General features: G+C 43.0%; 1 protein-coding gene across 12 annotated transcripts in view; it reads right to left on the bottom strand.

Moving 5' to 3' along the window:
- Vti1a (vesicle transport through interaction with t-SNAREs 1A) overlaps positions 1-16,419 on the bottom strand; it is a 317,257-nt gene extending 300,838 nt beyond the window's left edge. For 9 of the 12 annotated variants that reach the window (XM_076563322.1, XM_076563329.1, XM_076563328.1 and 6 more), the window contains exons 1-3: positions 16,154-16,416; positions 9,569-9,627; positions 2,123-2,233 (exon numbers count right to left, since the gene is read on the bottom strand). In XM_076563322.1, the coding sequence (XP_076419437.1) occupies positions 2,123-2,233; positions 9,569-9,627; positions 16,154-16,247 (264 nt within the window). In that variant the 5' untranslated portion in view covers positions 16,248-16,416. Of the gene's footprint in view, positions 1-2,122; positions 2,234-9,568; positions 9,628-16,153 lie in introns of all 12 variants that reach the window. The other 3 variants (XM_076563330.1, XM_076563327.1, XM_076563324.1) reach the window with 2 other exon arrangements.
- Positions 16,420-16,455: the final 36 nt, after the last annotated feature.

The following is a 16,455-nucleotide window of genomic DNA, read 5'->3' as shown; positions in this document are numbered from 1 at the left end:
TGGGCTCACCTTGCCACACCTTTTCTGGCCTCCAGACTGTGGCCTTCTGTTAAGACAGCTCTCCTAAAGGATACATTTGTTGCTGGGTTTTAGGGGTGTTTGGGGAAGCACTCAAAAGAAAAAAAAATTACTGCAAAAGTATTCCATAAAAATGAGATAAGCGAATTAAGAATAATCCTTACAGACATTTTACTCTTATTGTCACTAATCACTGGACAGTAATCTTGGAATTTTTTTTTGGTTTTTCGAGACAGGGTTTCTCTGTGTAGTTTTGGTGCCTGTCCTGGATCTTGCTCTGTAGACCAGGCTGGCCACGAACTCAGAGATCTACCTGGCTCTGCCTCCCAAGTGCTAGGATTAAAAGCCAGGCCAGAATTTTCTAAGTATAAATTGGAGTTGACAAGTTCTGTTTTTTAGTGTACTATATAGGATACAAATTATCAAATCAGTGTCATTTTCTTCCTACCCCAAATTTCTTCTGCAAGAGAAGTCAGCCTCTCAAAGAGCAGCTGGAGAAGATTTGACCCAGTGGAACACAGGAACTAAACACTGACATCTGGAACCATCACAGACCCCCCACGCTACCACCACCACCACCACCACCACCACCACCACCACCACCACCACCACCACCACCACCACCACCACCACCCAGTGTGTGTCTTTTTTAAAAATAGGAACACAGTGGCATTTCTATCAGAGTAACTTACGGTTTGGAACTTCAATGTCCCTCCCAAAGCTCACACATTAAGGCTTAGGCGGCGTCTTTAGGAAATGGGGCCTGTGAGGAAGCCAGGCAGGGCGGGATGTCTGCATGCGGACGGGGACAGGGACTACTGCCTTTCTCTCTTTGAGCCCGGCCACCACAAAGAACTGTTTTGCTTCAGCACGATGTTCCAATAGCCACAGATGGAGTCCTCCGCCACTCTGAGCCAACTCTGCCTTTCCTCCTCACCTGCCACCTCTCAGCTCTCAGCATCCTCTCACCGTCCCCCACCTGACTGACCAGCACAGTGACTAATGCAGCCTTCTTCCTTCTCAGGGAGTTCCCACTGAGATATAAGTCAGAATGCTTCCGAGCTCAGAAGCATTTCCCCGAATCCCACTGCCACTGGTAGGAAGGTATAATGCAGTCTAGAAGTGTACTTTCCAAATAAAAAACTAAGGGGGAGCCAGACACAGAAGGATCCTTATAAATTCTTTACCCAGATCCACAAACACAGCAGATTTGTGTGACACTCACAGGTAAGGGACAATTCTTTCTTCACCTGCATGTTCTTTTACTTTAAATGTGAAGAGTATGAATTTTAATTTGTTTTTTGAAATCCTAGTTTGCTATGCCCATCTACACAGAACAATTGTTACCATTGTATTTATTACTTTATCTCTTTATCCTTCACAGTATTTTATCAGTGTATTTATCTGAATCCTAAAGTTGTGGTGAAATCCAAATGACATAGAATGTACTACTTTCGGTCCTTTGGGTGCCTAGCAAACTGAGGCTAGACAAATTCACAGTACTGAGCTGTGGAACTCCACTTCTTGTAGAATGGAAAGTCTACACATCCAACAGCTCTCCATTCTCCTTGCCCCGTTCCCAGCAAGTGCCATTTTACTTTCTGTTTCTGGGTCTGACCATTCTGGAAACTTTGTACAAGAGGATGTACACCTCATCTTTCCTCTGGGCGTGGCTTGTTTCCTTTTGCCTCGTGTCCTCGAGGTCCCGCTGTGCTGTAGCAGATTCAGAAGGCTGACACGCAGCACCTTGCCCAGTTGTCTACATGACTGCTAGGTTTCCAAACTCGGTCCTCATGCATGTGTGGCAGCTGAGCCATCTACTCAGCCCCATGAGCTAGAAAGGAACTGTAACCAATGCTAAATACTAGTACGTACTATGCTGACTCAAGGGCTGTGCATCTTGGATCTAGCTGAGAGCCATGTCCTCCAACTCCCACCATTTGCCACCTCTAATCCTGCCATCTTCCTAAACAAACCTGTGTTCATCTTTGCAGGAGCTCTGAGACTGTATTTAATGCTAAGGCCTGGGGAGGAAAAAGCAAAGAAATGAAGCACAAGTGCCAGCTTCGCACTCTGAGGACAGCAGAGGGTGAACCAAACTCACAAAATCTGTTTCCAGCTTTCCCATTTCTTGCTTGTAGCTTCTCATTCTGTTGCTGTACATTCCTCGACTTTGGGGTGGAATTTCTCGGACTTCCAAATCCATCTGTTCAAGCTGAAGTGGGGAGAGAAAAAGGTGAATCACATGCATATTCTTTATTCGCCCAAATGGTTAGCGCTAAAAGGATTAGATTCTAAGTCCTGGGTTTGCAGCTGAGGAAGCAGAACTATGGCGCTTGCTGATCACGATCAAGTAACACTGGAAATGCTTTAGTGCTTGCATCCTGATTGGCTCAGTAAGTAGCTAGGGAATGACAGCGGGTGCTAAGCTGCTTGCTTTGTTGAGAATTTGTGCATTAATTAAAACCCTCTCATGAACTTGTTCTCAACACCCTTGGAGCAGCCCATTGTTGGGTGCAACCTGATCTGGTCTTCTGACTGTGACTCTCCAGAAAGATGGGAGATTGTTTCCCGTGGCTCATCTATGAAGCAGCAGCATGTCTTGGTCATGTAAGGAAATTTCTTTGAGAAAGTCTTTCCTAATTAGGAAAATCATATACAACCAACATGTGACCTCGGCCGCCAGCCAAACTCTTACACGTTAAAACCACACTGATGAGGCACTAATGGATACAGCAATATGTTAGTTCCACCTTGCTCACTAAAATCATAGCAGGGCATGCTTTGGCCATCTGTCACCCTGTAACACTTTGGATACAGCACTTGAGAGTTTAATGGGTGCCAAGAGAGACATGCAATAATGGTTCAGAGTCCAGGCTTGATAGTGAGACAATGTTCACATTGCAGGCTACTACTCACCAGTCATGGGGGCCTCATCGGAGGTCTTAATGATCTCTGCCTCATTTTTCCTCACCTCTAAGAATAATCTCTTTCCTAGGACAGTCATGAAAATTAACTGAGTAATCCCTATAATGTACTTAAAGCACTGTATCACTAGGTTGGCAATAACTATAGTAATAGTTACAAAGAAATAGAGGAGCAAGCACTCAACACGGCAGCAGAGGAAGCTAAATTATACATGCCCCTAAAAGAGGAAAGACCAGGAACAAGAGCAAATTGGCCCAGACTATTGCAATAACTTCCATGGAAAAAGACAGCAATGCTTTTGCTTCTGAGAGCATTCCAACACAAGCTTATCACCTAGTGTCCACTGATGCAGAATGAATAACTATAGTAGAATACAGATTGACCAAACAGGAAATTGTAACTAAGATATGTACTTTTATAAGAAAAGAAGATCCTTTTAATTAGCCCTTTTCAAACAGTGATTGAACTATCTCATAAATCATCATAAATGTGAAGGCCTAATATCCCTTCCCAAGGAGACATTTAGTGTGTCTGTTAGCTGCTCTTATAAAAATGCTATGAATGTAGGTGAGACCACTTTGAGACTTTGCTTTTCATTCTATCAATGTATAACCAAAAGCAGGATTTCACTTTCTTTTCCACTGTCATTATTAATCATTTTAACATTATGCTTTATATTTCTTTTGCTAAATTTTCTAAAAAGTAGCTAGAGTCTCTCACTGAACCCATTGCTCACCAGCTGGCTAGGATAGCTGGCCAGCTTCAAGCATCTGCCTATCTCCCTTCCCCAACCTCTCAGTGCCAGGTTTAGACATGCACAACCTTGCCCAGTTGTTTACATGACTGCTAGGTTTCCAAACTTGGGTCCCCAGGCTTGTGTGGCAAGAAATGAATTCATCACTATCAAGGCACTGAAGTCTCTGACGGCATCACTGTTTCCGCCTTTTTTAGTTTTTGAGGTTAGCACACATAGTGGGTTTACTGCGGCATTTCCATACACTTGGCTCTCATTTGTCCACACCCCTTGTCTCCCTCTGGCTGCTCGGCTTCCTCCCCCATTTTTCTTCTCTCATGTCACCCTTTTTTCTCTCTCCTTCCCTTAAGAACTCTCCACTGCTCACTGTCACCTTCCTAGTTTATTGTCGTCGTCCCATTCCCCCCCCACACACATACACCTTCTCTCTCCATCTAGGATCTATGTAGCAAAAACAAGAAGTCTCTGTTTTTCTGAGTCTGGCTTCTTCTACTTAAGTTTCCAGTCCCATCCACTTTCCTGCAAATGTCATGATTCCATCTTTACAGGAGAATATAATTCCATTATGTGTGTATCACACTTCTTTATCCATTCATCAGTCAGTGGACATTCAGGCAGCTTCCATGTCCTATCTACTGTGGACACGTGGGTGTGTAAATATCTCTGTGGCAGAACACAGAAGTCCCTTGGATATACACAACAGTGGCATACCTGTGTCATTTGGTATTTCCACGTGGAGCGTTTTAAGAACCCTCCGTACTGATTTCCATACTGCCTCTGTAGTCTTCATTCTCGGCAACAGTGAACACGTTCCTTTCTCCAGCATCCTTGCCATACTGGTTACCTTTTGGTTTGGTTTGGTTTTTTAATTTTTTGAGACAGTGTCTAATACAGCCCAAGCTAGCCTTGAACTTACCGTGTACCTGAGGAGATGACCTCTAAACTTCTGCTCCTCCTGCCACTTCTTGAGATTCCAGCATCTGCCACTCCCCTGGTCCTCGCCCTTGGATGTGCGCCACTGACAGAAAAATGGGACCTCCAGGGCTTTAGTTTGCATTTCCCTGATGGGAACAATGTGAAACACTTTCTACTAGCCTGTTTCTTTGACTGGAAGATCTGTTTTCTTGTGCCTAGTTTTTACAGTTCTTTCTATTTCCTACATACTAAGCCCCACCCCCATCTGAAGTACAGCTGGCAAAGATTTTTTCTCCCGACCCATAGGTTGTCTCTTCACTTTGGTATTATTTCCCTTGCTTTGTGAAGTTTTTCACTTTCATGTAATCTTATCTGTCAGTCTTTGGAGCTATATTCTGTTAGAGTCCTTAGGAAAGGTCTTGCTTCGGCCTGTATCTTACAGTGTTTTTCAGAGCTGGAGAGATGGCTCAAGGTGAGCTTACTGGCTGCCTTGCCGAGGACCTGAGTTTGATTGCTGGACTCTCTGCCAGGTAACTGCAGTCTCTTGTGAGTCCAGCTTCAGGTGATCTGACACCATCTTCTGGCCTCTGTGAGCACCCACGAACATGTATGTGCGCACATACACATAAAAAAAGATAAATATGCTTGTCGTAGCAGTTTCAAGCTTTACACAAAGTTCTTTGGTTCCTTTTCAACTGATTTTTGCGTAGGATGAGAGGGAAGCATCTACTTTCACCCTTCTACATGTGGGATGCAGTTTTCACAGCACTATTTGCCGTAAAGGCTGCCTGTTCTGCAATGGATGTTTCTGATACCTATGTAAAACAAAACAGGTGGCGTAGCTGTGTGAGTTTGTTTCTGGGTTCCATTCCAGTGGTCTCCACGGCTGTCTCTGCGCCAGTCCCCACTCCTTGGTCTCCACGGCTGTCTCTGCGCCAGTCCCCATTCCTTGGTTACCATGGCTCTGTAGTATCACTTGCGATCAGGTTTCATGGTGCTCCCCGCACTGCTGTTTCTGCTGAGGATCACTTTGTACATGGGATCCTTTGCACCTCCATATGAATTCTGCATTGCTTTTTCTACCTTTATGAAGAATGACACTGGGGTTTTGATGGAGAGTAAACTAAACATGTAGATAATTTGCAAAAATATAGCCATTTTCATAATATTAATTTGCCAATCTGTAAGCATGGAAAGGTTTGTCATCTCCTGGTTCTCTTTTTCAACATCTTTAGTGTCATAAAGTTTATATTACTGAGGTCTCATTTCCTTGGTAGGTTTGTTCTTATTTCTTTTTTGAAGAATTGTAAATGGGAATTTTTTTCCTGATCTCTTTCTTGATAAGTTCACTCATTATTTACTGACTTTTGCATAGTAATGCAGTATCCTACCGCTTGGCTGCAAGTGCACACTAGATCTAAGCACTGTCTAGAGGAGTCTTTAGGATCTTTAAAATAGGACCATGTCATCTTGAAAGGGTGGTAATTTGGCCTCTTCCTTCCCTGGTTGTATTCTTTTCAGTTCTTTCTCATCTATCACTCTACTTGGACACCAGCACTGTGCTGAGTAAAACTGGAAAGTGTAGACCCTGTAAGTATTTACTTCTTGTGAAGTGAAATGTGTCTTATTAGAATCAAGACTAAGGACCACATATACTCATTCTGTTTCCACAACGCTCAGGTAGCCACTGAAGAGTAGAACACATGGTAAGTCCAGTAAGTCCAGTGTCCATAGACTACTACAACCATCCTAGCAGTCAAATCAGACTCAAGCTTTTCTGTCAGCTTCCTCATCAAAAGAACAACATATCATCTAAGATATCATTAAAACTAAATCAACTTTCCGAACATTTTGAACAAACAAAAATGCTTATTTTAGATTCAAATCTTTATATTACTAGTAATAAAGTATTGTAAGCTCCATGAGGGCTTAGTTATGTAGAACCTCAATCCTAAAGAGACCAGCTTTCGCCGGGCGGTGGTGGCGCACGCCTTTAATCCCAGCACTCGGGAGGCAGAGCCAGGCGGATCTCTGTGAGTTCGAGGCCAGCCTGGGCTACCAAGTGAGTCCCAGGAAAGGCGCAAAGCTACACAAAGAAACCCTGTCTCGAAAAAAACCAAAAAAAAAAAAAAAAAAAAAAAAAAAAAGAGACCAGCTTTCTCTCATTATCAAGTAAACAAAATGTCTCCAGAGGGTAAAGAAATACAAATAGTAGTTCTGAAGAGGAAAAATATATCAAGACCCCCATACAACCGACCGGTTGTATCATTTATAGTCATCCTGTGGTGGTATTGTGTTCCCCAAAATATTGTGTACCTTAATAAACTTATCTGGGGTCAGAGAAGAGAAAAGCCACTAGATACTTAGGATAGGCAGTGATAGCACACGCCTTTAATCCTAGCATTCCAGAGGCAGAAATCCATGTGTTCAAGGATACAGCCTTCAAGCATGGTGACTCATCACGCCTTTAATCCCAGGGAGCAATGGTAGAAAGCAGAAAGGTATATAAGGCGTGAGGACCAGAAACTAGAAGCATTTGGCCTGGTTAAGCATTTGGCTGGTTAAGTATTCAGGCTTTTGAGCAGCAATTCAGCTGAGACCCATTCTGAATGAGGACTCAGAGGCCTCCAGTCTGAGGACACAAGACCAGTTGAGGACCCGGCGAGGACTTTTAAGATTCATGCTACAGTCATCCCACTAACCAGAAGGAAGAAGTGTACTGATTGAATGCTTTGCATCTAAAGTCAGTGTCTTCATATCAAAGGCAAGAAACTGAAAGAAACAGCTAATATAAAAAGAAAGAGAAGGGGGCTGGAGAGATGGCTTAATGGTTAAGAACACTGGCTGCTCTTCCAGAGAACCTGGGTTCAATTCCCAGCACCCACATGGCAGCTCACAACTGTCTATAATTCTAGTTCCAGGGGATCCGACACCAAAAAAAAGAAAAGAAAAGAAAAAGAAAGAGAAGGAAGGAGCAAAGGATAAAGACAGACAGGCATTAGAAGCTGTGTAAACGGAGATGGAGACTGTGGTAGCAGCCTGCAGCACCTACAAGTCACATGGCACAGAGACAGTCAGTCATTCTGACCACAAGGAGAACAAGAGACAGTGAAAACTGAGGAGCAGCTCTGCAGATCCCAGTCATGTTGACCCCAGGAAAAGAATGCTGTGCAATGGGGGACAACTTCCTCCTTGAACCGCCCAAATCTGCTGCCTCTGGTACATGGCTCCACCACCAAGTATTATCCAAATGTCAGGCTCTTGGACTGCCCTCTAGAGAAGTCTCTGCCTTCCCAGAGATTCAAAATGCCCTTGAACTACCTAAGGGTCCAAGAAGTTCTGAAGAGAAACAACACTCAGGAAGCCTGAGCCCTAGCCACACCTACAGTAGTGCTGCAAAAGTCAGGAAGGAGTCAATATTAGCAGTTAGTGGAAATCTCCAGAAAACTGCCCCCAGGCTACAGTACAGGTACAGAAGGAACACCAAAGGGTGACCTCAGGACTCAGACAAGCTACCCACTCTCTCAGCCCATGATACATAGCAACAATCCATCCAACAGTTTCTACAACACTTGGCTTTCAACACCCAAAACTGGAACAAATACGTGTCCCTCTTTTGCTCCCTTGGATTTATCGTCATGAAAAGGCAGTGTATGAGCCAGGGCTCTAGGTATAAGACACCCAGGCACAAGGCCTATAGAACACACAGGAGAGTGTGGGACCTCGGGCCCCACATTTCCTGCCTTTCTAAGCCTTGGTCCTCGTCTATAATGGTGGTGGCAACAATCTAGACATCACCCTACCATGATTCTCTGATGCTCCTACAGGGTTCTCTGTGCATGAATGTGATTTTCTAATAAGTCTGTCCACATCATATCTCAAAGTCTGTCCTCAGAGAGCAACTGAAGGATGAAATACCACTCGCTGGGACAAAGAGCAGGCTTGCTTCCAGGCTGCTGTATGTGGCTTATTGCCCAGGCTTTCTGTTCCCGCCGGAAGCAAGTGTTTGCATCTCCTCGGTGGAAACTGGGGCTCAGGGACCTAAAGCAGCCACACTGACATCCTGGCAGCTGCTTCCGTTGTAACAGGAGGCTTCAGTGTCTGACTCGGGAGCCTCCCGTCTTGGGAGCTGCAGCAAACAGCTCAGTCAGCAAAGTGCGTGCCACACAAGTAGGAGGATCTGAGTTCTGATCACACAACCACATAAAAGCTGGCTGCGGCAAGATGCATGCCTGCAATTTCAGTCCTTGGAAAAGAGACACGGGATCTCTGGAGCTTGATGGACAGCCATTCTAGCTGAGTCAGTGAGCCTGGGGTCTAGGGAGAGACCTTGCCTCAAAACAGATGGTGGAGAGAAATTGAACAAGACACCTGATGTCAACTTCTGGCCTCCACACCAATATGTACTTACGTGCACACTTATGCATGTACACATGTACACCACACACACACACACACACACACACACACACACACATACACACATGTGCGCGCGCGCGAACATGTACATAAACACACACACCCAAGAAATCTCACATCTTCTGTAGACATCCATAGGGACTGGTTAACTTCTTCAGCTTCCAAGTTGGTGGCAATCTCAGACTTTTATCAGTTTTGAAAGACAAGTTATCCCACAAGGGGTTTGAGAGAGTTAAAGATTATAACACGATGCACTTCCCCTAGTGTGTGCTGTGCCTTTACCAAACATTAGCTACTAAGATCATGTACTAAGAGAGTGGTTCTTAGGCGGTGTATTCTGAAGGAATATAAATTGGAGGTTGCCATTTAATGAGCCACTTTATTAAGAAGAATAAAATCTCTAGAAGCTATTAAATCTCCTTTAACCTGAAAAGCGATGAAGTGGGAAGTGGGAGCATGCGTGCACGCAGCACACACAGCAGGTTCGGGGCCGGCTCAAGGGGCTGTGTTTAACACACCCCTAGGGCTACGCACCAGTTCTCGGGCCTCTTCAAGCTGTTTCTCCACGTTGGCAACCATTTGCTTCTTCTCATCTAAAACAAGCGATATAAAAGAAATGATGATTATACAACATAAACTGAATATGCAGTGTTCTCGACCTTCCTAACGCTGCAACCCTTTAACAGTTCCTCATGTTCTGGGGACCCACAACCATAATATTATTTTCACTGCTACTTCATAACTGTGATTTTGTTACTATTATGAACTGTAATGCAAATAGCTATGTTTTCTGATCGTCTTAGGTGACCCCTCTGAAAGGGTCATGTGACCCCACTAAGGGGTCACGCCCCACATGTTCAGAATCACTGTTCTAAAGCCTCGTTTTTGTTTTTTTGTTTTTTAAGATTTATGTATTATGTATACAGTGTTCTACCTGCATGTACCCCTTCAGGACAGAAGAGGGCACCAGATCTCATTATGGATGGTTGTGAGCCAACATGTGGTTGCTGGGAATTGAACTCAGGACCTCTGGAGGAGCAGTCAGTGCTCTTAACCTCTGAGCCATCTCTCCAGCCCCCAAAAGCCTCATTTTTTAATATACCCTTCTCCTTTCTGATCAACCACATCAAAAAAAATGGAAAGTCAGCAGATCATTCTGTGAGGGCTGGAGAGATGGTTCAGCAGTTAAGAGCACTGGCTGCTCTTCCAGAGGACCTCAGTTCAATTCCCAACATCCACACGATGGCTCACAACCATCTATAACTGTAGTCTCCCGGTATATGATGCCTTCTTCTGGTATGGAAATATACATATAGGCAAAACACCCATATATATCAAGTACATAAATAAATAAATCTTTTTAAAAAATCATTCTTCAGTAGCTTACAAACCATAGTGAATGTTGACTTTGCAGTACGTGGAGATACAAAATCCAACAAAGAACCAAAGTTTTAAGAGGTCACATATTTACAAGGAAGACTTTTTCCCTGGTGGAGAATATGCCAAAAATATCAGATATAGTGGTGACCTGAGACATTTGCTAAGTCACCATTGTAATAAATTGGAATCACTGATTTATGACTATAATTTAAAACTCGTATATAAAAACACTTGCACAAAGCAGGCAAGGTCTTATAAGTCTTTACTATTATAGACTTTCAGTAGTGTTAAGAATAAGGTCTGAGGCTGGAGAGAGGGCTCAGCAGTTCCGAGCACTGGTGCTCCTGCAGGAACTAGGGGACAGTTCCTAGAACTGCATGATGGCCACACCTGCCTGTAACTCCAGCTGCAGGGGAAGCCCAGCACTGCATGCATGTGGTGCTCACACATGCGGGCAAACATTTATATACATAAAACAACATTTTAAAAACCTTTTTTTAAAAAAGAGTAAAGTATCATAGAAAAATTAGATATTTAGTCTTGACTTGTGACTCCAAATCCAAACCCACTGCCTTACTCACTGGTTTGGAAACCTGGACAATAAATAATTTCTTTCTAAAATCTGGCCTGTATTTTCTAAATGGAGTTTTAAAATATACATGTGTGTGTGTGTGTGTGTGTGTGTGTGTGTGTGTGTGTGTGTGTGTGTGTTCCAATGAATGACTTTTAAACTGTGCAGTGCTGAATCTCAATGGTTTACTTAGATACTATAACAAGCCATAACCTCATCCCCTTTCTCTAGCAGGTCATCAAATTCATTTACAGACCCCACCTACACTTCATGTTGACCACTTTCAGTTTCCTGCTCAGCACCCTTTTCTTTTCAGCAAGAACACCCACTTCTCTCAGACTCCCATCTGCCAGCAGGACAGAGAAATGCTGCTCATATACAACTCTACCTTCCAGTCAACAGCTGGACTCATCTTAAGTGGCTCAACCCCTTGCTCAAACTGGGGTTGGGGAGGTACATACTCAAAGAAGCCAGTCAATTTTCTAGAACATACTGATTTCCTTCCAAGTAGTGAGGAGGGTTGGGGCACAATTTACATTAAAAAAGCCTGTCAAACAAACACCACCTCAGCCTGCAGTGGGATATCTTTCTGTATGCTGTGAATATGCGTTGCTCTGATTGGTTGATAAATAAAGCTGCATTGGCCTATGGCAGGGCAGGATGGAGCCAGGTGGGAAAATCCAAGAGAGATGGTGAGAGGAGAAAGGAGAGTAAGGGGAGACGCCATCCGCCATCCAAGGAGCAACATGTAATGAATGGGACACAGGTAAAGCCACGCACCAAGTGGCGATACACAGATTAATAAAAATGGGTTAATATAAGATGAAAGAACTAGCTAAAAGAAAGCCTTCCATAGGCCATACAGTTGATAATTAATATAAGCCTCTGAATAATTACTTTATAAGCGGCTGCAGGACCTCAAGGCCAGGTGGGACACAGGAAAATTTCCAGCTACATCAGCCAGTTGATCAAAATTAACATTAGCAGTGAAAAAGCATTCTGAGTATGTCCTCTTGATATTCTGGGATGAAAATGACCTGTTTGGGTCTCTCTTCTCCAAAACCCATCATCCCAGGCTAAAAATGAGAGGAAAAACGAACAAAGTGGGAAAATCCCAATCAAGGAGTATTCTGCCAGTGTCTTACTGTGACTCCAGTAAACCATTTGCTCATTAAAAGTGGGGCATTCCAAACTTACAGCCCACAGGAGTCTAAGAAGCCATGACAACCTAATCTTTTGTAGGATCCATACCTGGATCCTGGGGCAGCAAAATGACATTAGGTTTAAAAAGGAAAAGAATTCTTTCTAGTTTTAACCAAGACAATGTGAATAAAGTATGGATTTCAGTCAATATCAAAAAATACAGATTCAGAACTTGTAGCAAACATATCAAGGTATGGTGTTAACATGGGCTGTTGACATGGGTAAATGGAATTATTTTTTTGATTTTTATATAATTTCTACTCTTCTAAAAGAAAAAAGTTTAGGGCCAGGATATAGCTGGTTGAGTGTGTGTTTAATGAAAGATTAGTCCTTGGGTCCAACCCACAGTACCACAAATACAAAATGAAGCCATGACTTAAATTGACTAAACTAAGGGTGCAAGATCCCTTTGGATTTTGAGTGTACACAATGTGTGTAAATGTAAAAATGAAAACGTGTATATGCATACATGACACAAGTTTCTATGAATGTCTACTATCTGAAGATGACTAAAATTCCACAAATACTTGTTCATAATGCATAGCTGGGTCATAGGACAACTAACACCTTTTTCCTGATATACTCAACTGAAAAATATTGCATCCGACAACTTCAGTGGTCTCCTAAACCTTCTAGGGTGTGATATAGTTCCTCCATTAGATTCAAGCATCTTCTAAAAGACATCTGCTTTCCTCCATCACTGTTACTCCCCTCCCTCGATTTCCCTCCTTCTTGATACCCTGAATTCAAAACCATTTCCACTTCCACATCCCACAGCCCTGAGCAGACTTCTTCAAATGCAGGTTTTCATCAAAAGACTTTAAGCTCACTCTAGTTTAGGCACAGGAAGGAAGGGAGGATTTAAGTGCAAGGTTCTCTTTAAAGTACAGTTACCGGGACCAAGTCTGCAGAGCTGGGTCCTGGACAACCCCGCCCACTGCCGACTCAAGCACATGGATCAGATGATATCGCCCAGGGCTATTTTGTCATGCTTCCTCGGTTGTGCTGCACGACTTATTACTCTAACTCTATGTCTCTGTGAATGGGGAAATTCTGGTGAGGGCCCTCCCATCTGCCCACTGTAATGGGAGCAGGGCCCCGGTGGAGTACTCTTCTGCTAAGGAATTCACTCCCAACACCACAAAGTCGGGATCTGGAAATGAAGTGAGTTATGGTCCCAGCTCATTGATTTTCCTAACTTTTGAACAAAACAATAATCATTAAAAATCAATCAAAATTTAAATTCAGTAACCACAGAATATTCATTAAGGGACTCAGTCATCTAAAAATCACAGCTATTAAAATTAGTTAAGATTCAAACACTTCAAAGAGCAAAAGTTTTTTTTTTATTGATAAAGCATCACAGAGTAATCAAGTTTCTTTTTAAATTTTCAGAATTTTTTTTCTATTCTATTTGGAAGTCACCTTAATACATATACATGCACAATATAGAGTAGTTCATTTCCACAGATTCTGGGTACTCCAACCTAAATAATTACTGGAGGGAATGAGCTACTTTGACTTTAAACTTTGCTCCAATTTTTTTTATCTTTTTTTTTAAAAAGATTTATTTATTTATTAAGTATACAGTGTTCTGCCTGCATGTGTCCCTTCAGGCCAGAAGAGGGCACCAGATCTCATTACAGGTGGTTGTGAGCCACCATGTGATTGCTGGGAATTGAACTCTGGGCCTCTGGTTAACCACTGAGCCATCTCTCCAGCCCCAACTTTTTTTTAATCTTAATTCAAGTAAATTATGGCTCATCTCCTGGTCTATTTCAGGTGAGTGACACAACCACTCTGATGCTGTGGGGTAGTATAATGACTAGTAATTATAATATTAACTTAAAAGTAGTAATTAAAAATAAAAAACAGTATGCTCCTCTACTGCTTTTACTATGGTTAAATTATTAGTTCCTGTTAGTTCATAAACTCATGAAAAAAAATCTTTTTTCTCTCAATTAGCAGATTAAAAAGGCAGCAAGCACAAGTCATTATTAAGAGGGAAACCACTGTATTTTAAAGAGCTATTTAATTATTCAAGTACACATTTTTTCCCACAGTGCCAGCAATACAATTTCCTTTCCAATGAATATGGTTGCTGTGTTTGGGCCTCACGTTACACTACACATAAGAAGAGGCAGAACAGTATCTTTATTTTTTAAGACACTTAATTCAACTGTTTCCATCTATGTGGTAAGGATTTTAAACACAAAGGCAAGAAAATTCAATTGTAAGAAAACCTATTTTCTTAGGAGTCTTCACAGCTCAGTACCCTGGATGATATTACTTTGTTAAACAGTCTTTCAATACTAAAGCTATTTGCCCAAGAAATATTTCTACTGTTAAAAGTAAACAAACAAAAAGCACATTAAAATACAAAACGAGCAAAATCCAAGGGCAGCTATGAGTCCTGGTGCTCTGAGGCTCTGGGACTCAACTCAAAGGCAGAAGTCTCAGACAACAGTGACAACAAAGTCAGATGACCTTGGGCAGCGGAGAAAAGTGGGGTCGAAGAGAACAGCGAGATGAAGTATCGTGAAGGCAGGAGGCCATCATCCACTCTGTCCACCAAAAACCTCTGAGGCAACACAGCTCCGCGGTACATGCTACCTCGGTTCTCTCCTCTTGTTCCCTTACTTGAACTCTAACCTCTTTAAGACATCATCCACCTCCTTCAGAACTAACTGGGACTTCGGGAGATGAGTGGGGTGTTAAGTTCAGAGGTCCTGGCTTCAAGCAAATATCCCTAGTAACAGAAAACAGGTGTGAGAGGGGGACAAGGAAATAAAGGAAGAAAAATATTTATAACACAAAGACTGGGGGAAATTCTGGAAAGGGGATAAGGAACAAGTTAGATCCAAGAGAAGTTATTGCTGGCATCTTGGACTGGACTGACCAGGTTAAGAAAGTGATATAACACACAATTCTGCAGACCAATGAGAATCATCTTTTCTAGATAGTATGCTCCAGAGCTGAAGTACAGACAAAATCAGCAGCCCAATGGCAGTTCAATTTCCCTAATGAAACTGAGCCAAAAAAATAATAAAACTCATAATTTGTTCCTAACTACTTAAGTCTGTACTTAAAGAAAAATAAATCCTAAAACAATATCTTATAAGTCATGAGATGCCATATTACAATCACCTGCTTATTCACAAAAACATTCTTCTGAAAAGAAAATTCTGAAAAACATTCTTGGAAAAAAAAAATGTCAAGGAAATTAGACCTGACTCCCACCTTCACACTGTTGACAACCTAGCATGAAGGGTAATACCTGAGAGATGCGGAATTTTAGAAGTGAGCGAAATTACCCTGTACCAAGTTTTACATAACATTGGATTATAAATACCCAAGAAGGATGAAAAACACAAAATCGGGGGAGAGGTCTGAAAACTATGAATCCTAACAGCTAACACAAAGGGCTTCACCGAAGTATGTCATTTCATCTTTAATGAGAGAGGTATGATTCTCTCCAACCAAGAAGCAAGACGAAAACTTGCCTAGGGGGACAACTTCTATGTATCAAGAGTTAGTTGGGTTGGAATCAAGGCATTCTGACTCGTCACTCTAATGTGCCGCAAATAAGGTTAATAGTAAAATTTACTAAAACGACAACACTGCTGCATTTGGAGATCCACAGTCCTGACACTTTCATACATTTTCTTTGAATACTCTTATCTTTATAGTTTATAAAAAAAAAAAAAAATCTACATGTAGAGCAATGTTCCCAAGGTTATACAAGCTTTAAAAGACATGGGGTAGGAATTCAACTCCACCCCCAAATGGTATCCATGCAAGAAGCTCTTTGCATTTGAAGCACTTTTGGAGTCTAAGTCAAGACATCCCAGGGACGCCAGCACCGCCCACACCAGCCTCGGGCCCAGGAGACCGGCTTGCCCAGGTGGCGGTCCGCAGCTCCCGGCTCTCCAGGCCGCCCCCGCCCGGCCGGGCAGGGTACTCACCGGGAGGAAGTCGAGGGACCCTGGAGATCTTGCTGGTGATTTCAGCACTGAGCACTGCGAAGTCCTGCTCGTAGCCTTCGAAGTCGGAAGACATGGCAGCTCGGAAACGGGCGGCCGCAGCCGAGGTCTAGCTCAGGGCAGGACTCACGAAGGGCGCCGGCCCTCGGCGCAGGGACCCTGCGAAGAAGCCTCCACAGCACAGCGGGAACCCAGGACAACTCCCAGCCCAGCCGCTTCCTGGTTGTCCTTCGCAGTCCTTGTCCTCCGGAAACTGAGCTGCCTGCGCCTTTTCTTTTCCACTC

Source organism: Peromyscus maniculatus, chromosome 1 (genome assembly GCF_049852395.1).
Source record: "Peromyscus maniculatus bairdii isolate BWxNUB_F1_BW_parent chromosome 1, HU_Pman_BW_mat_3.1, whole genome shotgun sequence".
Taxonomy (NCBI): domain Eukaryota; kingdom Metazoa; phylum Chordata; class Mammalia; order Rodentia; family Cricetidae; genus Peromyscus; species Peromyscus maniculatus.
This window is presented reverse-complemented; position numbering and strand designations above follow the sequence as displayed.